Genomic DNA, 23,594 nt, shown 5'->3' with positions numbered 1-23,594 from the left:
AGTCACTGATGTGGACTTCCTGTCTGGGTTGGCGCCCCCCTGTGGGTTGTGCCGTGGCGGAGATCTTTGTGGGCTATACTCGGCCTTGTCTCAGGATGGTAAGTCGGTGGTTGAAGATATCCCTCTAGTGGTGTGTGGGCTGTGCTTTGGCAAAGTGGGTGGGGTTATATTCTTCCTGTTTGGCCCTATCCGGGGGTATCATCGGATGGGGCCAAGGTGTCTGCTGACCCCTCCTGTCTCAGCCTCCTGTATTTATGCTGCAGTAGTTTATGTGTCGGGGGCAAGGGTCAGTTTGTTATATCTGGAGTACTTCTCCTGTCTTATCCGGTGTCCTGTGTGAATTTAAGTATGCTCTCTCTAATTCTCTCGTTCTCTCTTTCTTTCTCTCTCTCGGATGACCTGAGCCCTAGGACCATGCCTCAGGACTACCTGGCATGATGACTCCTTGCTGTCCCTGGTCCACCTGGCTGTGCTGCTGCTCCAGTTTCAACTGTTCTGCCTGCGGCTATGGAATCCTGACCTGTTCATCGGAGAGGCTACCTGTCCCAGACCTATTATTTGACCATGCTGGTCATTTATGAACATTTGAATATCTTGGCCATGCTCTGTTATAATCTCCACCCGGCACAGCCAGAATAGGACTGGCCACCCCTCATAGCCTGGTTCCTCTCTAGGTTTCTTCCTAGGTTTTGGCCTTTCTAGGGAGTTTTTCTTAGCCAACGTGCTTCAACACCTGCATTGCTTGCTGTTTGGGGTTTTAGGCTGGGTTTCTGTACAGCACTTTGAGATATCAGCTGATGTACGAAGGGCTATATAAATACATTTGATTTGATGAGAAACAAGATTCTCTGGTCTGATGAAACCAAGATTTAACTCTTCGGCCTGAATGTCAACTGTCACGTCTGGACGAAAGACCAAGACTACGCAGGTATGGCTTCGGGACAAGACTCTGAATTTCCTTGAGTGGCCCAGACAGAGCCCGGACTTAAACCCAATCAAACATCTCTGGAGAGACCTGAAAATAGCTGTGCAGTGACACTCCCCATCCAACCTGACAGAGCTTGAGAGGATCTGTAGAAAAGAATGGGAAACTCCAAATACAGGTGTGCCAAGCTTGTTGGGTTATACCCAAGAAAACTCGAAGCTTTAATTGCTGCCAAAGGTGCTTCAACAAAGTACTGAGTAAGGGTCAGAATACTTAAGTAAATGTTTTTTATTTGGTATAAATGTTCAAACATTTCTAAGAATCTGTTTTTGCTTTTTCATTATGGGTATTGGTATTGTGTGTAGATTGATGAGGATATAATAAAATAAAATAAATCTATTTTAGAGTAAGGCTGTAATGTAACAGAATGTGAAAAAAGTCAAGGGGTCTGAAAACTTTCTGAATGCACTGTATATAGAGTACCAGTCAGGGGTTTGGACACACCTACTCATTCCAGTGTTATTCTTTATTTTTACTATTTTCTACATTGTAGAATAATAGTGAAGACATCAACGCTGTGAAATAACACATATGGAATCATGTAGTAACCAAAAAAGTGTTAAACAAATCCAAATATATTTTATATTTGTGATTCTTCAAAGTAGCCACCCTTTGCCTTGATGACAGTTTTGCACGCTCTTGGCATTACATATATAATTATGTAGAAAATAAAGGAAAACCCCTTGAATGGGTAGGTGTGTCCAAACTTTTGATTGGTTATTTATATATCACAGTTGGTTGGTGGCACCTTAATTGGGGAGGACAGGCTTGTGGTAATGGCTGGAGTGGATTTTATGAATGGTATCTAACGTATGGTTTCCATGTGTTTGATGCCCTTCCATTTGTGCCGTTCCAGCCATTATTATGAGTCATCCACCCCTCAGCAGCCTCCTGTGTAATGTGTGTGTGTGTGTATATACAGTATTTTATTATTTGATGGAACATTGAATTTGGCCTTTTGCTATTAGCCCATAGAAACACATTGAATAACATATTCATACATGGCAAAAAAAGGAAGCATGTTTAAAAGTGTCTGTCCTATATATCTGAGAGATACAAGAAAACTCAGGAAATGACTTTCAAACTAGCAATATTAATTGGATGCTACAGACATTTTTGCAAGAAGACTGACAAACACCGCTGTGGCTGCGTCACTTTCCACTGCAGATGCAGAAGGCCGACTTCGGCGAAATGCGATGGATTGGAGACGCAGCCCATCCCAAAACAATTCAGATATCTCAAGCTTAAACAGACGTATTTTTACAGGGATTTTTTTTTTTTCGCTCATTTGATTAGTACAAGGGTCCCATTAATAGGTTTTACCATCAGTGGCAGGAGTGCTAAATAAACTATACTCCCTAAAACTAACCTCATGTTGTTAACCTTTGAAAAAAAAACAAGAAACTTCAGGCACTGTCAACTCCTGACCAATGCCCCTTTTTCTCCTAGGTTTTATTATTACTTATTACTTGATGCACACACTTTCATTTGCTTTCATAGTGCCACACACAGAAAGTCAGACTCCCCCCCCCCCCCCCCCCCCACACAGTTTTGTATTGCTATCCTTGTGGTGACCAAAGAATTGATTCCCATCCTAAATCCTATTTACCCTAACCTTGAACCTAACCGTAACCCTAACTTTATTCCTAAACCCCTAATCTTAAACCTATATCAAACCATAACTCCTAGCCTTAATTGTAACCTTAACCCCAATTGTAACCCTAACCCAAAACCTAACCCGTAAGCCTAAAATAGCATTTTTCCTTGTGGACTCATAAACAAAAACACACACACCAGCTCTCTCCCTCCTCAAGTGCTCTACTCCTAATGCCATGTTGGAGGGGATCACAGGGAGGGGGTTGAGGGTGCAGGAGGAGCTCTTAGGAGAATATATATGAGGGACAGCTGAGAAAGACCAAAATAGCAAAGGAAACTTGTCTGCCCCCCCACTCATCATCAATTTTAAAACTGTCCATCCATAGTTCATCCACTATTCTAGTTGTTTTTATATATTCCGCTCTTTGATTTTTTATTTTTTTTAAACAACTTAAACCCAAAGTGCCGCCAGACAGGTGAGAAGCTTCCCCAGAGACTAGGGTAGGGCCTGTAACCTGCCGTCGGTTGTCTGTGTTGTTCTATGACCTCTGATCTGCCTTGTTATTGACATGGTAAAGTGTAAAGTAAAGTCATTTTTAATGATCCTTTAGTTTATTTAACCAGGGAAGTTACATTCAAGGATGCTTGGTCATATGGTGTACCATACATTATCTACACACAGTTCTGTAACAGGACCCCATACTTCCTTATATAGAGTGCACATAGCCTACTTTATTATAAGACAGGTTACTAGGGGTGTTCAATGTCGGTCTTGGAGGGCCGAAATACTTCTGACTTTCATCCTCTCCTTCTAATAAGGGACTAATTCAGACTTGGGACACCAGGTGAGTGTGATTAACTACCAGGTAGAAACAGTGTTTTGGCCCTCCAGGAAGGGAATTGAACAGCCCTGGGTTACACCTTATGGCTTGCTTATATCCTGTCACAGTGTGAGGAGGTGTTAATATACAGATGTATGTGCTTTGTGTAAGGTGACACACTTCCACGCTCCCCTGGTCAAATCTATCACATTCTAGATGATTGGTATGAATTTCTGCTATGTGGTGAAGCCAAAGTCTCATCTTTGAGACGCACATAGAAAACCACTTTCACACTTCAACTTAAAGTTTCAACTTTTAGCTGACCCTAAGCAAATATAGATGTGAGCCTTGCTCAAAGGCACATTCACAGGTTTTTTACCTAGTCAGCTCAGGGATTTGACCCAGCAACCTTTGGGTTATTGGCCCAATGCTCTTTACTGCTAGGATACCTGCCACTGTGTGAACTTCAGTTTGATCCGTTGATCTGATATTCTTAAATATGTAACTTGTTTATTTTACCACTGGTGTCTCATAAGTGTACATTATATTAATCCTCATATATCCTTATCTCAGAACCCAGATCCAAATCTCACATCTGTCATGAGAGACTACATTGGTCCTGTTAATATTAGCTCACTTTTCATCTCTTGGTTTTTCAACTGTATGTGTTACATGTTGGCTGGTGGATGGATGTCCCATCAGGGCAATACCAGAGAGGGCTCTTTGATACTTACATCTCTCTCTATAACAATATTATGATTGAATTAAAATTAGTCTTGTCACACTTTTTAATCAGTGGACATTAATGGTTTAATTCACAGCTAGTGTTTGTAGCACCCTCTGGTGGTACAGCATGGCTGAGCTCCATCAACCTTTGGCGCATTAAAGTTGCTTTAAAAATAATGGATACATTTAACATGAAGGATATACACCTAATTATATAGTGCTGCACTGTAACTTATTATTTTGTTAAACGGGGATGTGAAGCCTTTACTTGACAGTGTGTAACAACACATCAATATATATGATGTTTAACACATCACAAGGATGTTTTTGCGTTTTACATTTTAGTCATTCAGCAGACGCTCTTATCCAGAGCTACATTCATCTTAAGACAGCAAGGTGGGACAACCACATATCACAGGAATATAAAGTACATATTTCCTCAATAACATAGCTATCAGTAGAAGCAGAGCTGGTCAAGTGCTGATGAAGTGTTGCTGTGTTGTTGTTGTTGTTTTTTGTGTGTTTTTTGGGGGGGGGGGGGTCGAGGTGAGGATACTGTTTATTTAAGTGACTGTTTAAAAGGTAGGGTTTCAGATTTTGTGGAAAATGGGCAGGGACTCTGCTGTCCTAGCTTCAGGGGAAGCTGGTTCCACCACTGTGGTGCCAGGACAGAGAAGAGCTTGGACAGGGCTGATCGAGAGCTGCCCTCCTGTAGGGGTGGGAGGGCCATGAAACCTGAGGTGGCAGAGCGGAGTAGGGTTGGGGTGTAGGTTTTGAACATAGCCTGAAAGTAGAGAGGGGCAGTTTATCTTGCTATTCCGTAGATTAGCACCATGGTCTTGTAGTAGATGCGAGCTTCGACTGGAAGCTCTTTGCTTCAATATTGCATAACTACCCTGATTGCTGACAGAAAGTTAAGCTTCCCACTTACCATCAATATTACCTTGAAAATATACCAGTGATTTTAATGATAATTTACAAACAGTAACAGACAAACCAGTAGGCATGCCAGTACTCTGAAATAAGTAAGTGACTATCATTTGAGGAACTAGAGAGTTTAAGAGGAACCAGTCACCCAGTCACCTGTGTATACAGCATGAGCTGATTTTTTTATTTTTTTATTTTTTTGTAAATAAGAACAAATTCTTATTTTCAATGACGGCCTAGGAACAGTAGGTTAACTGCCTGTTCAGGGGCAGAACGACAGATTTGTACTTTGTCAACTCGGGGATTCGAACTTGCAACCTTTCAGTTACTAGTCCAACGCTCTAACCACTAGGCTACCCTGCCACCCCGATTATAGTCCTATAACCTAACATAGTAGGTGCAAAAGAAACACCCGAGCAGAGTTCCCACATCAGGGCTATATCCCTGAGAACCCGGATGGATCCGGTTGTTTGCAACACCACTAAGGGTGATAGTCCTATGAGTCTCTGCTTTGTGACAAGACATTCTGAGGGTCATCATCAACTTCATAAGACTATAATCCCATCATGATGAACTAGGTGACTAGTTCTTCTTTAATGCTCTAGTTCCTCAAATTATAAAGTCCCTTTCTTATTTCAGATTACTGGCATTCACACCAAAGTCCTCGTCAAAATAACCAGAGTGGTGACTGTCTGATCTCTGTGGGTCAGTGTTCACTCAGGTCAATGAGATCCTCAAGGTGCTCCTCTTCCACCTGCCTCCTCCTCAGCCAATCAGCTCTCAGCTGCTTCACCTCCTCTCCATAGTAATCATGTAGCTTGGTGAAATCCTCTAGAGGATCAAAGTCCACTTGTGGCCATTCCCCATATGGTGGTGCTGGTCCATTTATCGGTGTGACATGTGAGTTTCTCTTGGGCCAATGCTTAGGGGACCTCTTATTGATCACGTTGCTGGGGATTGGAGGGGCTTGTAATACATTACTGGCACTGTGGCTTCCCCCTTCTCTCCTCGCTGGTCCTGGCATGAGGAAGGAGGAGGAGCATGAGTTCAGGTAAGTCATGGATTGGGTAAGGCACATTGAGCCTGGACCAGTCACAGTGGTTCGTGGATGGGATTCAGCAGGGCCAGCTTGGCGTTTAGCCTCTGCTTAGTGACAAAAGAATACAGGTTGAGAGGCAGGAAAGGAACACATATTTTTGAAGCATGAATACAACAATACACACACACACACACACCACACTTTCTCCATACACTCACCTTCATACTGCTTCCCCAGGTCTCTGACCAGCAGTGAAAGGTAGCAGTGGCTGGCTGTGAGCAGGGCTTTGACCCAGCTCTCCTGGCCCAGCTGGTTCTCAGCAGCAAGCCCGTAGGTTTTCAGCCCTGAACCTCTGAACACCATGGAGAAGGCAAACAGTCCTCCCTCAGACTCACAGCGCTGGACAGCAGAGCCCTCTAGGACAATAACCCCCAGCAGGTCTCGATCTGCCGGACGCTCCTGGTAGAACAGGAGATCGGCTTTCAGGACAAACCAGCGCCTCTGGTAGGAGGAGGTCCTCTCTTTCTGATGTGGTATTTGTAAGAGGAGGATGCCAGGGTGGTGGGGTGAAAGATGGAGAATGGGAGGAGTAAGTAACAATATTTTTGATGAAGGGAAGTTGTAAAGAGTCAGAATAGATACAGAGATAAATACAGAGATAATTTTACCCAAATGAGTGCCTTTATACAAGCCCTCCACTTCAATGTTCTATTTATGTCAGTGATATATCAATATCAAATATCAGTTGAGACATAATTATTATTAGACATGGAAACGCAAAAGCCCAAGAGAAGACTGTGTTATAACAGAATCTCACAGCATATTGATAATGTAATTTGTCACTTGCTTGTGTCTGTTAAGTTTTACAATACCTTTTTGTAGAGATATCCTTCTTTATCTATCCGTGAGGTGCAGGATAGGTAATGGGTTAAAATATTCTCATGGATCTTCATTACAACGTTCTCCAACAAAGAGAGGATCCTTTAGAGGATGAAAGGCATCCTTGATAATATCAATCCAGCACCAGTAGTACAGACACATAACATTTGAGCCTTGTTTGTCTGTCATAATACCTCCTTTCTTTTTCACCAGTAAAGAAACATTGCCGGTAACCAGTTGCCATCATCCTGTATTCAAGTAGTCCATTCATTATGACAATGATCTTAAATCTACACACAATTTCCACCTCTATCTCTTGCCAGTCTAGCGGAGGAGTAATGTGTCATCCAAGCTTACCTCTCAGGGTCACTCTCTATCCATCCAATTGTATATGTTTTTTGATTTTCTGCCATAAACCTTCACTTGTTCCTCTCAGTCTAATTCCCACAGTAGTTTGTGTTCACTGCAACACATCTAGAATAAGACAATGTTTAAATATAAAGTTTAAGGTTACGAACACAGGTCCTCCACTGGGTACTAGAGGACAAGTGTTGAAATATAAATAACTCAACCCACTTCCTTGAAACAAAACCCTGACTCACAATATTCTCTCTCCCCTATACGCTTAAGTCCACACCTACGACCCAGATAGTATACATTGAGGGGGTGTTCTTCCTCACTTCCCTGTTCTGTGTAAAATGTTAAGTTAATTTCCTCAGTGATGCTTTAGAAAAAAGTCTTACTATATCAAATTGTATTAAATGTGTTCTTGAAGTTGATTAAATGTTTCTTACTTCCTCTGGTGATCGATTCATAACCAAGAATGAATCCTCTCATTAAGGCCTAGTTGGACCCTATAGCACCACTACATTAACATGAGTGGTTATGAGGGCCAGAGCCACATAAACAGAGCTTTATCATTGCAGTTTTTACCTATTGAAATGAAGCATTTTTATGAACAATAAAAACAAAAAAGGACTAGAGAACAATGAGAGTTATTTGACCCTGACCAAGGGAAAACTTGTGCTGGCACTGAAATCATAGAAGCCCAAAGATGATAAAAATACTATGATGCTTACCTGAACATGGTAACAACACAAGGCTCATAAGAAAAGGAGGAGTGTCATTAGCCTTCAATAAATTGGTCTCTAGGGGCAAATACCCCCCAAACACCTATGAAATGGCCTTGCGTTACATAACATTTAAACACTTCGAAACGAACAGACTGCGAATACACCCCGTTGTGGTGCTGAACGTTTTGAATTGTTCAGATAACTTTTTGTGACCGTGACACCTCTTGAACACGCCGCAGAACTGTACGCATCAAGTTCGACATCACTTCCTGTTTAGTTGATTGGCGCTTGCAGACTTTTCGTATCGATAGCTAGCGAGGTAGTTTTTGTTTTCCTTAGCTATATGCATTTAAATACATGTTGTATTTTTGGTATTGTTAATTATCCTTATCCATTCTCAGATACATGCAAGGTGTTGTGAAGCTAGCTAACTTACGCCCCTTTAACGTTACTTACCAACTCTGCACGTGTCGTTGTTTTCTTGGTACCTGCTAGTACTGTAACGTTAGTCAGCTAGCAAAACAAAACAAATTTACCTAGCTATAGCTGTAGTAGTCACACTATTGTGGAGATAATCGTATCACGTAAGTTAACGTCACGTGGAATAGTGTATTCGCTTAAATATTGATAACATACTTGTTCAAAGGCTTCAGTAAATGGTTAGCTAACTAACATTAGTTAACGTTAGCTAGCGCAGTAGTTAGCTAAAACGATTGCTTCCATTTGATTTATTATAGTACAGTAATATATAGACATGTATACTACAAACATGTATATTTCGATTTGTTTTCTCTTCTGTCATCAACAGAATGTCAAAAAGAAAAGTCACGTTTGGGGACGGCGATGGTGGAGAGTTGTTGGATGAGGACGTTCCAAAGAAAAAGGTGCTGCCACAAACGCTTGTTCTCAGATATTAAGTACAGTGTTACATGAATTTTTAACAGCATAGAGTGGGACATACGAATTACATCTGACCAACACAAATATGCTTTTTGATGTAAGAATCTTTCAGTTACTTGTGTTAGCTAGAGGTATTTGTTTGTGGGTTTTCTATACTGACCAGTTTGCTTTGCTATCTCACCTGGGATCTCACCAGTTATGTGAGGATGTGGTTGGGCCGGGCTCCAGGTTCAAGGGGAAACATTCTCTGGACAGTGACGAGGAGGACGAGGAAGAAGATGGAGATAAGAGCAGCAAATACAACATATTGGCCAGTGACGATGTGGAAGGTTTGTCTTACCCATTTGATTGTCTTCATAACTGAGACCTGGCACTCCAGTCATTTAAAGGTAGACTCTGAAAAATGGCATTGCCACAAGCAGCACTGCAGATATTGGGATGAGTAAGACGCAAGACTTCCCTCACACAGTCACACACTGTATCTACACATGTGCACGGGTTCGCCTTACCCATTACAACGTGTTAGCCACAGGACCAAATCAGCGGAGAAGTTGAGCGTTGCACTTCAACACTCTCAGCTGTTAGGCAATTTGATCCACTATGCTGTTTAGTTTTTGCATCTGTCATATCACTGAGTCTACCTGTTAATGTCTAAAAGTGCATGTTTTGTTTTAGGTCAGGAGGGGGCAACAATTAACTGTGACGAGGGAGTTCCCATCACCCCCTTTAACCTGGATGAGGAGATGCAGGAAGGGCACTTTGACTCTGAAGGAAACTACTACATCAAAAAGGATGAGGAGATCAGGGACAACTGGCTTGACAACATTGACTGGGTAACTGTGTCTTTAGTTATTTGATTAGTTGTTCACTGCAGAAATGTTACACACAGTGAATTAATGAATTTGTCTCGCTCTTTAGGTGAAAATAAGAGAGCAACCTACTAAACGAAAGAAGAAAGGTCTGGCAGCCAAGAGGAGGAGGAGAGTGGGGGATGAAGATGAGGCAGAAGAAGAGAAACAGCGAGAGGAGAAGCAGGCAGACAGTGACGAAGAGGAAGACATGGAAGAAGAAAATGAGCCAGTTGAGGACCCCCTGGCATCCTACAGCCAGCATCAGCTCACAGAGGCTGTGTTGGAGCTGCTATTACCTGGGGAGACTGTTGCCGCAGGGCTTCGCCGGCTTGGAGGCCTAGGTGGGCGTAAGAAGGGAAAGCAGAGGGGAGAGAATGGGAAAGCAGAAGAAACAAATAGGGATACAGAAAAACTGGACAGGCTCACGGCACTGGCAGACAGACTGGTTGGGAGTGGAGTGTTTGAAATATACCAGCAGACGTATGAAAAACTGGCCTACACACTGAAAGGGAAGAGCCAGCAGCAAACAGTGGGGAGGAGTTTAAATGGAGAGGAGGAAGAAGATGAGCTTGACATGTTTGCAGACAAAATTGACGAGAAGCACAGTGTCAAAGCTCCGGACAAAGATGATCAGGATGATGAGACTGGTTAGTGAGAGTAAATTGGTTTGCGGTCAGCTGGTTCCAAACCATTTACACTACTATTACAGGTGCTATTTTTGTTGACTTTTGAGATGTATTTGTAAACATATTTTGTTTGTCTTAAGTGAGTGATGAGGTGATGTGGGAGTATAAATGGGACACAGAGGAGAATTCTGAACTCTACGGCCCCTTCAGCAGTCAGCAGATGCAGGTTTGAATTGTCTCTATTTTCTATTACAGTATAATGGACAATAAATTAAGGGCAGTAGTATCTGTACTTCTGCTCTATTAACTGTCCTATGGGTAGGAACATCAACAGTACCTGCCATTCTGCTACTGGTCTGTTTTCCTGGTGGTCACACAGTTTATTTTCCTTCTTCCCTTATGATCCTGTACCTGGTTATACTGGATTAGGCCAGGCCGGTTCTGCCCAGTAATCCCTATTTTCTGTCTCTTTCAGGGCTGGGTGGATGAGGGCTATTTCAAAGATGGTGTTTACTGCAGGAGGATTGAACAGGGAAGCGCTCAGTTCTACAATTCCAAGAGACTAGACTTTGATCTTTACACATGACCATGATCATTTCTTGACTAATAATGTTATGTATTATGTTGTTTCATGTGGACCCCAGGAAGAGTAGCTGCTGCGTTTGCAGTGGCTAATGGGGATCCTAATAAATACCAATGATAGTCACACACACACACACACACACACACACACACACACACACACACACACACACACACACACACACACACACACACACACACACACACACAAATTCTCTGTTATCTGATCTCTTATTGTATGTAGCCTTACTGTTTTAAAATAAACAAATTGGTATTTTATATGGTCTATTTCTTGTCTGCTGCTAAGCCTACAAGCAAGGTCTTGAAACATTGCTAAATCATTTTACTAAATATTTTTGGGGCTTCTATATAGTGTTACTTTGGTTTCCGTCTCTCTGATTGGTTCTAATATACATCACTCGAGGACAAAGACTGCTTTCTGACTTCTTGTTGGCCGTCCTTACCTAACAAGATCTTTTCACTAGAATGCAGTTGGTTGAGAGACGTTTATAGCTTTCCTTCATTGGTTAGATTTTCTGGGGGGATTTCTTCCATGTGAACGCTTCCCTCTGATTGGTTTCTTGGTCGTCGTGCCAGTGGAACTTTTGATCATGAATCGACATTTGTGAAATGGTTAAACTTGGGCGCCGTCCTGCGTCGTGTTTACGTTAAAGATGTCTGTACACAATTATATTATAACAAAACGTCATTTTTCTTAGCAAATAATTGGGGCGGTGCGGTGCGGTGCGGTAAGTTTACTACTTCAAGTTGGCTTCATAAAATATGCATATTTTTAATGTTTATGACTATAACGTTATCACAGCAGTGCATTGGCTGGCTGCGAACGTTAGCATGTATATGTTAACGTTAGCTAGATACTAATACTCACCCTACCGTCATTTTACGTTATCCTCCTTGAAATGATTGAATTCTCCCGACTTTACCAAGCCAACTTAGTTAGCTGACGACCAATATAGACCGTAGCTGGCTATTGCGTTGAAGTTCACGATATGCACAACACAGATCTACTGCTAGTTAACGAATAACGAGCTCTTGTAGAAGTGGCCTCCACCGGTATACCATCCCCATGACAACACCAATAATGTGCTTTGTTCAAAAGAGTGCACGAAAATGATATATTGTCAATAGGAGGTAAAAATTATGCATTTGATCAAATACTTGTAGCTATTAGTGGCTTATTCGCGTATTTCTTAGCTGACAAGGTAAAACTAATCAAATCACGTTTTATTGATCATTCTGGAAAGGTTAAACTAGAAGGTGATCTATATATGTGTTGTTAGCTGGATGAAAATAAAACTACAAACTAGCTAACATTTTCCATTTGTGTACATTTTACACAAATGTTTACTGTGCAATTGTTGAACATATATCATAAGCAATATGCCAGTGCCTACTTAATTTGGAAATGAGAAAAGCATGTTTATCAAATGTTTCACTTATGTTGATGTCCAGCATGTTTATTTATGTTGTCTTTCCAGAGAAAGACAGATAGGGGGAGAGTGAGGATGTTGATCTAGTTCCCTGACTTGCTCCCCTAAATAGTCTGTCCAATGGAGGGAGCTGCCAAGGTTCCCCCAACCCCTTTCTGTAATCCCCCTCACAGCGAACCTCCACCCCACCTTCTCCCTCTTTCCTCCATCACCCCCAGGTATAGTTCCCCTGCCACCTTTTGCTTTCCTCTTCCCCCTATTTATAATCTTGCTTGTTTGAAACCTATGTTTTTAACTACCATCGCAATTACTGGGAGCTACTGGTGAAGAGTCCAAACCATAACTGTTCATCTCCCACAGCTGTGAAGATGGCAAAAAGCCTGGTGACAGGAGGAGGAGTGGGCGCATTCAGAAGACACCGAAGAAGCAGGAGCCCAAAGACACATTGGCGGAGTCCAGACAAAATACATCCCCTGCCAAGAGGGAGAACAGTGTGGTAGTTTCATGTTTAAGTCTTAATGGTTTCTTAGATATTATAGGCTACTTAAAAGGGTCTTGTTTGGTAATCAGTTCACTCCTCTCTGATCCTTAGATGCAAGTCTCTCAGTCCCTGTCAGTAAAGCTAATGAGAGTTGATCCCCTCCGCAAACAACCGCTAAAAAAGGTATGCAATAAATGTCTATTTGTGCATGGGCCACTTTCTACTGTATCCACTCTAGATAATCTGTCTGTACATCAGTGGTGGTTGGGGCTGGTTAAGATTAGGGTGGACAATTTATTACATTTTTATGAGCATGGCCTTATTTCTATGACAGCATATTGGATCACTGTCATTCATATTCCATTTAGCCAGCTCAATGTAACATTGATAGCTTTAGGCTACTACATGATACTACCACATGATTTTCCCTATACCCATCATGAGGTTGCTACAACGTAGCCTACGAATTCAAGTTTATAATGTTGAGGCGTGCACAGGCTGCGCAACTAATTGGAGTTATCAAGGTGACAGAGAGTGACACATTAAATACCTCCTTGCACACTTGTCTGCATCTAGCTGATCTTGGTGTAATCAGGTAGGTTTATACCTGTTTTGCTCCATTTGCTTCCGCTTAATAAAAGTTTCTCAACAGAGTCGGCGGAATTAATACACCCAGAATCACCCGCACAAACGGTTCACTTTCATAGCAGCCACATACAAACAGCATCATCAATTTGCTCTATGTATAATTAATTCTCCTTCCATCTACGCACTCTCCTCTCACCTTTTCCCTTCGCTTGTGGTCTACTTTTGGAATGTAGCCTAATGGAAGAATGTCGCAAATACTCTTACCCAGGTGATCAAGGTGAAATAACAATAGCCTACGATTGGACCGGCTATAATATTAGTTTTTTAAAAGGTAGTGTGATCAGTCCAGAGGGTTCCGATCTATGTGGTGGCATAAACAGAGGAAGAGTCAGGTTTTTATGTTGCAAAAATAAGTGATGTATTTAATGTTCACAGAATGGCACTCAGCCGGTTCAAGAAAGGAAACAAAATCCTAGCTCGGTTCAGAGCACTTTACTTGCACACCAATGAGCCTTTCGATAATCAACAAATTAAATAGTCTCTTTTGTGGCTTAGCTTGACATTGGCTCGCGATTATGGGAATCACTCACGTTCTTTATCTTTTAATCTGTTCTTTGTCTTTCGATGTCCTCTTCTGTCTGTTTCTGGTTTCTTCGGTCCATATTTCTCCTTATTTCTTTGTCCGTTCCTTCCTCCCCTCCCGCGTTTCCTACTGTTCTCTTTTTTTCTCCTGTGCGTAATTGCCCCCGTGTAATAATCCTGTGACGTCAGCAGGGATTCCCTGAGTGCCCCCGCCCCTACCTCCCATTTACCCCCACACCTCCGGATGGTTCACAGCAGGCTAATATAACTGATATCTGTGTTTTTTCTTTATGTACATGAGAAACATAGCCCTACCAATTTGTAAATCATTTTGCAACCCCCCTTCCTGAGAGAGAAAATAGACGATATGATCGTATATCAACAACGTTTGGACAGGACCATGTGTTATTCCAGACATGGCCCAACCCTAGTGCACTGTGTTTTGGTAGTACAGTGCCCTACACAATGCCGTGGTGTAAATGGTAGTAAGATGTAAATTAATCCTCTTACACGGTCTGCTGCATCTTAGAGATGCACAGCAAGGAGCAATAATTAGTGTCTGCAAACATGACTGACCTAACTAGCCAGACATCCTCAGGGATGTTTACATTGACAATCCGTTTTATTGCAGATTGACGCTGTCTCTATAAAAGCCATTTTGCAATCAAACAACAACAAACTTTTTTTTTTGCATAAAATCTTTAATAACCTATTTATTTTTCATGGTCACTATGCATGATTAAAGCAGAGGCAATTATTGGCAAAGTGATTACACTATATGGATATGTTTATGATGTAAATATTTACTTACTTTGCAGAGCGGTTTGGATCTCAATGTTGCATCAGAATGTCAAATGTCTAAGTGAGTATGATGACTTACATAGAAGGTCAATGTTTTTTTGTGTGCATATGACTTTATTTGTTCAAATGTCTAGAAACCAAGTGTTTTACCATGGGTGGAGAAATTGATTCAGTCAGTGGCTGTTTCCATTAACCTATCAAGTGATTTTTGTCATCATTTAGCAAGTTTGCATAGAAAATAGATGCAACATTGGCCTGCTACGGTGCGTTTCCAATTAACTATCTAGTGTCGATTTAAAAACAGCTGGATGTAATTCCGTCACACCTATAAAATAAGTGGTTGAAGTCTTTCCATTAACCATTTTGGCAAATTGCGCATTATTAAATTGGTTATTGCCTGTATGCCCTCCAACCCATCTGTTTCATGTTTTGTGTGGCCTTCAAAAGCATAGAATTCAATAATTGACTATTTGCCACATTCTTATACAGCGTTTCCCAAAATAGGGGTTGCGACCCCATGCGGGGTCGCCTGATTTGAAAATGGGGTCGTGAGAAACTCTGAGATAAAAATAAATAAAATTGCTCTTGGTTCATAGAACCGGGGTTACATCAGTAACCTCCGATAGCTGCTAGATGCAGCTGTAATAAACAGTGGTTTCTGTATTATTATTATTTTTTACAAATATGGTGAAGTCTTTTGAACTCTTTAAGCAACAAAATAGTAAGATCCCATCACTGAAATATGCAACTTTGTTTCCCTCTACAATGCCCACAAGCCGTGCAGGACTCATTAGAACAGAGTGGACAAGACCAGGCACTAAATAAGACTGGGAGGAAAAGAACATCACCAATGATAGTATTTTCGCCAGAAAAGATCATACAAAATGATTGCCGATCTTTTGAACTTCCCAATACCTTTCTGGTGCATTTCAGTCACTTCAAACCATACTTCCGTCAGATTTAAATATTATCAAAAGCACTGTCGGACAAAGTGAACTTTGGCCGTTGATTCTATCACTTTATTTACATGGTGGGGTCCCTCCCCCCAAAAGTTAGGGAACCTCTCATATAATTCTCATGTGCCACTGAAACCTGCACTCCTGTAGATCTGAAATAATTGAATGGTGAAACTTGCATCCAGCCAATCAGAAAAGCAAGGCAAAGCAATTCAGGCTTTCTTGAAAGTCAAGACCAATCTTATCCTGCAAAGAAACATTATTTTCACAGTTGAATAATACATTTAGAAAACAGTAGGCATTTAGAATTAAATGTTGAGAAGAGCTTTATAGTTTGATGATGACATCACGTGTCCCCGCGTACCTTAAGTTATTCAGCAATAATTTATTCAGAAAATTATTTCCATGATTTGTTGCATTGCTTTTGTCAAATTAACCTGGGTCAATGGAAACCTGCCTAGTGAGATCAGTGATCATGGATGGTGTTGCTCAGTTGACCAGGTTGATCTCTTTTGGGATGAAAAAGGATGGAGGAAAAATAGATGAAGTGAAATGGATGGAGTTAACATTTCAGATTAGGGGAAGGCTTGTCTGATTACGTTCAACCTCTTCATATCCCCAACTGTAGTTTAAGGTAGGGGTACTAAGTCAGGGAATTCTTTGGTTAAGATTCATTCATAAGTATTCATAAAAACAAGCTGGTAGTGCCTTAGTTTGTATGAATAATACCATTCCACCAATTGTAGTTTGTTAAACATACCTGTATTTTGTACAATAGTATTGTTTTTTTCTCTGTTCATGTGTTATTTTTGTTTCTTTCCATTGTAGGACCAAAGACACAAAAGGCTCAAATAACAAAGCGATTCCATCCTCTTCCACATTAACTTTAGATGTAAATACTACTGGCGAGACTGAACATGATTTCAACCAATCAGGCATGGAGGCGGATGAAGAGGTTGGCTGTGGAAAGTCCCCTGGAAGCCCGACCACTGTCAAGCGATGGGTGATTGGCCCATTGTTTCAGTCATTTAAATCCAAGATGGCCAGTTTAACACAGATTGTCATGAGTCCCGTCCGACTTTTCAAACCCAATAGCTCCCCACCTGAACCAGATGTAGATGTCTCCTCTGCCTCTCATAGTTCTCACCAACAAGGACCTGGGTATGAGCTAACCTCTGGCACAGTGCAACACTTGGAAGCTGGAAGAGGAGGAAATGACCCTGCCTCTCGTAAACACTTAAAGTTCAGCATGGATCTAAAGACCCACGGCACTCCAGAAGAGGATGACTTTTCTCTTGAGGGGAAACAAAATATAATGCCACCTGGAGATGCGCAAAGGGACACCTGTATGTCAAACAGCTCAGAAAAGGAGACCAATAATAATGATTCATTACCTTGTATGCAGCGTAGTCCTCTACTCAGAAGCAGTATCAAGTGTGGTTCTGAATCAACGGAGTCCCAGTTCATCTCATGCTCTTCCATGTCCTTTCAACCCCCTGACCCCTCAAGTTCCTCATGTGAGTCCAAACTGTCTCTCATTGTTCAAATGAAGGAGCAGGTGGATTTGACAGGAGCTCACCGGAGACCATTGCGCCGAAAATTTGTTTTTCTAAATGAAGCTGCATCACAGAGCAGTCCCTCTGCTGCAATTAACGCATCTGAAGCAGACCGCATCTCTAGTTTGCCAGCTGAAGTAGGAATCTGTGAGCCCAAGGCTAAACGGCTTGCCACAAAATCGTATGTAGAGTACAAAATCTGGGACTGTATTGACAGTGAAACATCTAGCCCATTTTCCAGTATCTACAATACCACTTCTGAGAGTCTATGCCAGGCAAATGATTACACCATAAAAACTGTTGGTCTGCCTCAAGACCAAAACATGTTGGTGTGTGGTTCCCAGTCACATATGATTATCCGGAAAAGCCCCAGAAAACCTGTAAACACAACACTGAACAACTGTTCCTCAGTCAGTCAGTGTCTTCAAAAGCAGACAGATGAGTGTGAAGGAAAGCAAGGCTATATGGCAGGCTCGGCAAAGGAAGTTAAGAGGAGATGCAGAGCAACTCCTTTTACAGCGATCAAGAGAGATGCAGAGAAAAAGCAAAGGGTGAAACTGACGAAAAGAGAGCGATGTGAAGAGGTCACAGAAGAAGACACGGTAGATGTTGCGTTAGAAAGTTACACATTAACATCAGTAGAGCACACAAGTGATGTAGAACTTGTCCAGCCGGGGGTTGGATCAAAACCGTGTGCAACTTCTAAATCTCAGTCTCTTAAAAGTAGGGTGCTGCTTCGGGTTAGCCAGAGTTCGACCGTATACATTGAATCCACTCAAAAACCCTCTGAAACACATGTACCTCTGATGGAGGTGATGAAGGACAAAGGTAGAGGTCGAAGTGGGCGTATTAAGAAAAATACATCTCTCACAGTAATGGCCACTTCAAGTAATGGGAGTGTACTAGAGCACAGTAATGACAGTTTGTGTGACAACAGCATAGCAGCCAGCAATAGTAGGGGTATGACCAGTGCCTTGAGTTATGGTGACACTGACTCTAGTTCAGCATGTAATATGGAAATGGTAACTACCATGACAACCGCTTTGATGAAAGAAAATCATGAACTGCCCGTCTCTGATCAGCACTATGATATCAAGGGGAAGTGGCCTCAAAAGGCATCCAAAAATCAGCAAAAATACATCTGTAAGAAGAGAAAGATTTCCCCAGTGGTTGAAGTGGCGTCATGTCAAAATCAACAAAAGTGTCTGAAGTTGAATGAGATCACTTCAGAAGAGAGTCGTCCAGTAAAACCACCGAAACAAAATAAATCCAGGAGGTCTCATAACTCAAGCTCAACCCAACAGCTTGGCACGTCTTCAGGGCTGACTGGTGTTGGTGCCGATCACTTGCACTCTTTGAAGCCCAGCAAAGACGACAATGTCCATGTAGCTTCTAGATCTTCAGATGTTACACAACAGACATTACAGACTAGCGCAGTGGTGGCTGTCCGCAAAGACGCAGGTTGGGGAGCAGAAATGAGTGGGTCTGACTCTAGCAAGAGCCCAAAGAAGAGTCGGAATGGATCTAATAAAATGTCTGTCAGTGATGCGTTACTGGTGGATAAGAGGTTTGTGGAACCCCTTGGTGGACGTAAGAGAGTCAGGGGAGGTCCGTCCACAGAGGACAATGCCGAGACAACTCAGTCCCTGCAACTTAATCATATAACAGTTGAAGAAAAAAAGAGAACTGTGCCTTGGCCTGTGCAAACTTATCCTAAATGTTCAATCAAGCTGAACAAAAATATAGTGAAACATTCTATGACTTTGCAAGGAAATTATGTGGCAATGGACTCTGATGTAGAAGTGTTTTCCACTGCCTCTGAACCAACTAACCTTGGCCAGAACAAGACTATTGACCAGGTGATGGAGGAGGAACAGGGGAAGGGGTATGAGTGTTCTGAACTGCCTGTACCCTCTGAGATGAGGCTCAGGGGGAGGGGGCAAAAAAAGAAGCCAACGAAAGCAGCGACTCAATGTAGGAAGCACAGGCCTGTGACAAGGAAGAGGGGGCAGGAAGAAGAGGAGGAGAGAAATACCGCGATTGGTGAGCAGATGGACTTTTCATCAGATAACAACACCACCCTTAAGAAGTGTCTGTTGCGCAGCTACTCCTGCCCAGAGATCCCTGCTCTCCTCCACCATGACAGCAACTGGACCACCTCTCTGCATGGCAGGATCCTCTCCGTACCCCGGCTCCACCCCGCCCTCTTTCCTCCTGTCCCCACTCCTCCCGCACCGTCCAGGCGTCCACGCCGTCATACTGTCTCTAGTGTGGAAATTGAGCGGGAGATAGCTCCGTTATGCCTGCGTAAGGAGGTGTTTCCCTCAAGAAGGACCTATTCATTGGGAAACCCGTCCTACCACCCGTTACCCAGTGTGCCACCCTCCACTTCCATCTCTGTGTGGGCCTCCTGCTTCCTGTCAAGCCCCCTGGCCTTCCTCTCCAGGAAATTGCGAAAAGGAAGTCTAGCTGCCACTAGTAGTGCTTGCAGTCATGATACCTCCCCTTCCCCCTCCAGTGTTTCCGCTTCCATTTCACCATCCTGCTCTTCTGTACGTCACCTGTTCTCCAGTTCTGACCCCTGTGACCTGACATCAGACATATCCTCTGCTTCAGTCTCCTCCTTTTGCAGGTAAAACACCACTTTGTCCTTTGTTCAAAAATACATATTTTCCTTTTTGATTACAGTAGTAATTTAATCCCACCATGTTTCCAGTGCATTGTCAAAGATTCCCTTGGAGAATGAGACAAGCCAGCAGCATGAGGAGGATGGGGAGAATGTGGAGGACAGAAGCCGTTTCAGGAATGAGTTCGAAGCCATAGGGATGAGAGAGGAAAAAGCATTGTCAGATTCTGAAATTAAGGTACACTGACCACGTAATATTTAACGTGAACTATGTAATTTACATATGACATACATTATGTGATTAGTTACAAAGATGAGTAGATAAGTGAGTCTGGCTTTAACCCACCTTCACCACGGTAACACTGTGGTGGTGTTTGCACAGTTGGAAACCGGCAAATATGAGGAACGAAGGAAAGTGTCATCCATTCGAATTCGCAAAGCCTTACCCAAACCCCTCCACAACCTCACACCCATGGGCCTGCCCAAGCCTGTCAGGTATGTGTATTTGAAGTGTGTGATGGTGTGCCTGTGTATGTGGTAAACTTGCTACCTGTATTCGTAAAATGTTATGACATGGATGACAAAAAAAACCAACTAATCTGTTGTGTTCCAACAGGGTGAAGAAGAAGGAGTTCAGTTTGGAGGAAATCTACACTAATAAAAACTTCACCAAGCCCCCTGAAAGGTTACTGTTCACTCATGCATCTTATTGTTCATCCTACAGGTAATCATCATTGTAATGACTGACTGTAACTTTCCTTTCATTAACAACTTCCTTGCTCTGTGTCTGTTTTTATTCGTCCCAGACGGCTGGAGACCATATTTGAGGTGCCACTCAGTCGACGCGATGGGTCTCATTCCCTCCTTGGTCAGAAGCGCATGAAGCGTTTTGTGGAGTTCCCAGAGGTTGGTGTGGCCAGAAAGCCAAGGAAGCCACTTGTTGGTGCTGGGGCAGGGGGTGGTTTACCCAGGAAAGCTGGGGTTGGCTCTCCTTTTGGAAGGCCCAAGCGCGGGGGTTGCCTCTCTTCTAAAGATCACCCCACCCTCAATCTGCAGGAGCTTGATTCACTTCTTTGCTCCAAGCTTGACCAGCTGGATTCCTGGTTAGCTTTTGACCAGAATATCTGTTGACAAATGCCAATCAAAGGGGTAGACAATAGCACATTTACATTTTCGAAAATATTGTTATTACAAATTGCCCAGCACCTTTGCCTCCCATCCAACATCAAGCTCGTCCTCATCTTCTGTAATTGTTTACAATGTTTTTATTTTGTGGGGGTGTATTATTTACCTTCCATTGAGTCGTTTAAAATGATAATTGAAGAATTTTTGTATTTTCATTGTGTACTATTTGTAGATAACGATATGGAATATACTGTTATTGTAATATTTGATTATCTATGGATGTAATGCATTTTATATCATTGGTTTAGGTCAGTGAGTGCATAAGTGTTTGTATTTAAAACTGCTACTATTTCTGCACTCAGTTTTGTTGATAATCTGTATTCTTAATATGCCAATGCCTCAGCCTTTTAATCATTATTAAACACTTTCTGCTTTATTTGCTACTGAATCCTACATTTGGAAGCTCACATGCAACTCAAATCTTTATGGATATTATCCATTGACATCAATGTATATTTGCACAGCAGTTATTGAATGCACATACTTCTCAAGTAAGGATTCTTACTAGCCAAACAATATCCAGATGATAATTCCCAATTGAGCTGTAGGTGCAAACCTGTTATTGGCAACTAGCATCAAATGGCAGCTACTTTCAAGATATATTGAATGTTGAGAATTCTGTTTTTGGCCAAATTGCAGCTGTAAGAAAGTGTTTCTAGTTCTGACAATCACAGACTTCATATTTTCTTTTAGAACCGTCCTTTAATTGTTGCCTGACTATTCCTGCCAATTCTTGCCTTGTATACACATTACATTGCATTGTTTTCTTCACCTCCGGATTATAACTATAGCAAATAAAAATGTTTATTGTCCATTTTATACATTTTTGTAAAAATAATCTATGTAGAATTGTTACTTGTGTAAAATTGAACGTAAACGTTATGACACTCCAATAAGTATTTCTATGGAAACATTAGCATGAATATTTTCATCAATGCAGTTAGTTTAATGTTTTGTATCATTGTGGATTGTAATATTTGTTTTGATAGCAATATTTAATTGAAAATTGCTAGTCTATACAAATTACTTTTCTATTACATCACATTTTTTGTAATTATATTTCTGAAAATATTTGTCTTTACTGTGTGGTTTGTATTGAATAAATGTATTTGTATGCATTTTTTTTGTCACAGCTGGAGAGTGACTTTATATTAAGTAAAAGGTATTTGTAGCTATATTAACTTAATGTAAATGAGGAAAATAGCCTGAAAAGGAACTTAATTCAGATCAAATTGATGTAAATGTATTTTCATTTAATTACAAAATCCTTTAAAACATGCAATGTATAAATATAAAATACAAAGTAAGGCAATGACATGAATACAGTAAATGTAGAAATGATAATGTAAACAAAATGAAGTATTGTACATTTTTGGTATTTAAAACCAAAGGCAGTTTTCACTATTACTGTAAATCAGAAACACTGCCCTGATTTAATGATACCTAGTTCACAATCTGTCCTTTATAATTAGACATTTATATTTAGTTCCTCACATATACAAATTATTTATTTCACTGATAAAATATAACATTGTTAAAAAATAACGTTTGTGTTGCATATCATAAATGGTAAAAGTGAAACGTCGAGACAGATAGTGGACATGGGAGTGTTTTGGAGTCAGGCCCCTGTATAGTGCCGCACAGTTTGTTTTGAATTTATACAGGATTTTTTTTTTTTTTTTGTAACAGTATTTTTATTGAAATTTCACAATTTTCACCCATATTAAGAGATACAGAGACAAAGCACACAGAACAAAAAGAAAAACAGCCCCCACTTACCCATATCTACGTGCATATATATACACATACATACATACATACATGCATACATACATACATACATACATACATACATACATACATACATACATACATACATACATACATACATACACATACATACATACATACACACATATACCCATGCATATACACACACCTATGCATACATACACGCACACACGCACCCACCTATACACACCCAAGTGGGGCTAAAAGCATGTCTGCGATTTGGGGGTATATGCAATCTGTGTATTATTCTTAATTGGATTGCTCTAGTACGGTTACATATAGATATTGTTTTTGCATATCTCCAAATGTCCTCCCACATCTCTTCGTCAATAGTAACAGACAATTCTTTCTGCCACACTTGTTTCACCATATAGATATTGTTTTTGCATATCTCCAAATGTCCTCCCACATCTCTCTCAGACAATTCTTTCTGCCACACTTGTTTCACCCTCTGTGTGTTGACAGCAGAAAAGGACCTTAAAGTATCATAAAACAGACTTACAGACATCTTCCTTTGTGGGAAAAAAAGCATTCTTTCAATGACAGACACATCAGGGTTACCAATTACTTGT

General features: G+C 41.4%; 3 protein-coding genes across 10 annotated transcripts; 2 read left to right on the top strand and 1 right to left on the bottom strand.

Annotated features, from left to right (window-relative positions):
• Window positions 1–2,612: 2,612 nt before the first annotated feature.
• Window positions 2,613–8,693, bottom strand: LOC124016196 (sesquipedalian-1-like). 3 transcript variants are annotated; one of them, XM_046331734.1, is made up of 4 exons: window positions 8,053–8,693; window positions 6,967–7,075; window positions 6,313–6,619; window positions 2,613–6,198 (listed from the first exon to the last, which is right to left on the bottom strand). In XM_046331734.1, exons 1-4 carry the CDS (start codon window positions 8,058–8,060, stop codon window positions 5,762–5,764), a joined length of 861 nt encoding a protein of 286 aa, XP_046187690.1. In that variant the 5' UTR covers window positions 8,061–8,693; the 3' UTR covers window positions 2,613–5,761. The 3 variants fall into 3 exon arrangements, with proteins under 3 accessions (XP_046187690.1, XP_046187691.1, XP_046187689.1); XM_046331735.1 differs by lacking the exon at window positions 8,053–8,693 and adding an exon at window positions 7,331–7,986 and having other exon boundaries at window positions 2,613–6,072; XM_046331733.1 differs by lacking the exon at window positions 8,053–8,693 and adding an exon at window positions 7,331–7,983.
• On the top strand, window positions 8,285–11,162 carry cd2bp2 (CD2 (cytoplasmic tail) binding protein 2). Of its 2 annotated transcripts, none has more exons than XM_046331732.1 (7): window positions 8,285–8,365; window positions 8,855–8,930; window positions 9,143–9,275; window positions 9,622–9,779; window positions 9,865–10,444; window positions 10,564–10,649; window positions 10,899–11,162. In XM_046331732.1, exons 2-7 carry the CDS (start codon window positions 8,856–8,858, stop codon window positions 11,007–11,009), a joined length of 1,143 nt encoding a protein of 380 aa, XP_046187688.1. In that variant the 5' UTR covers window positions 8,285–8,365; window position 8,855; the 3' UTR covers window positions 11,010–11,162. The 2 variants fall into 2 exon arrangements, with proteins under 2 accessions (XP_046187688.1, XP_046187687.1); XM_046331731.1 differs by having other exon boundaries at window positions 8,313–8,630.
• Window positions 11,163–11,609: 447 nt separating this feature from the next.
• prr14 (proline rich 14) lies at window positions 11,610–22,349 on the top strand. 5 transcript variants are annotated; one of them, XM_046330991.1, is made up of 10 exons: window positions 11,610–11,749; window positions 12,569–12,674; window positions 12,817–12,952; window positions 13,049–13,120; window positions 14,926–14,969; window positions 16,693–20,052; window positions 20,137–20,284; window positions 20,429–20,541; window positions 20,663–20,731; window positions 20,853–22,349. In XM_046330991.1, the coding sequence occupies exons 2-10, from the start codon at window positions 12,577–12,579 to the stop codon at window positions 21,175–21,177; spliced, it is 4,365 nt and encodes a 1,454-aa protein (XP_046186947.1). In that variant the 5' UTR covers window positions 11,610–11,749; window positions 12,569–12,576; the 3' UTR covers window positions 21,178–22,349. The 5 variants fall into 5 exon arrangements, with proteins under 5 accessions (XP_046186947.1, XP_046186946.1, XP_046186948.1 ...); XM_046330990.1 differs by having other exon boundaries at window positions 11,620–11,749; window positions 12,505–12,674; XM_046330992.1 differs by having other exon boundaries at window positions 11,621–11,754.
• The last annotated feature ends 1,245 nt before the right edge of the window (window positions 22,350–23,594 follow it).

The sequence above is a fragment of the Oncorhynchus gorbuscha genome, linkage group LG26 (assembly GCF_021184085.1).
Source record: "Oncorhynchus gorbuscha isolate QuinsamMale2020 ecotype Even-year linkage group LG26, OgorEven_v1.0, whole genome shotgun sequence".
NCBI classification, from domain to species: Eukaryota; Metazoa; Chordata; class Actinopteri; order Salmoniformes; family Salmonidae; genus Oncorhynchus; species Oncorhynchus gorbuscha.
This window is presented reverse-complemented; position numbering and strand designations above follow the sequence as displayed.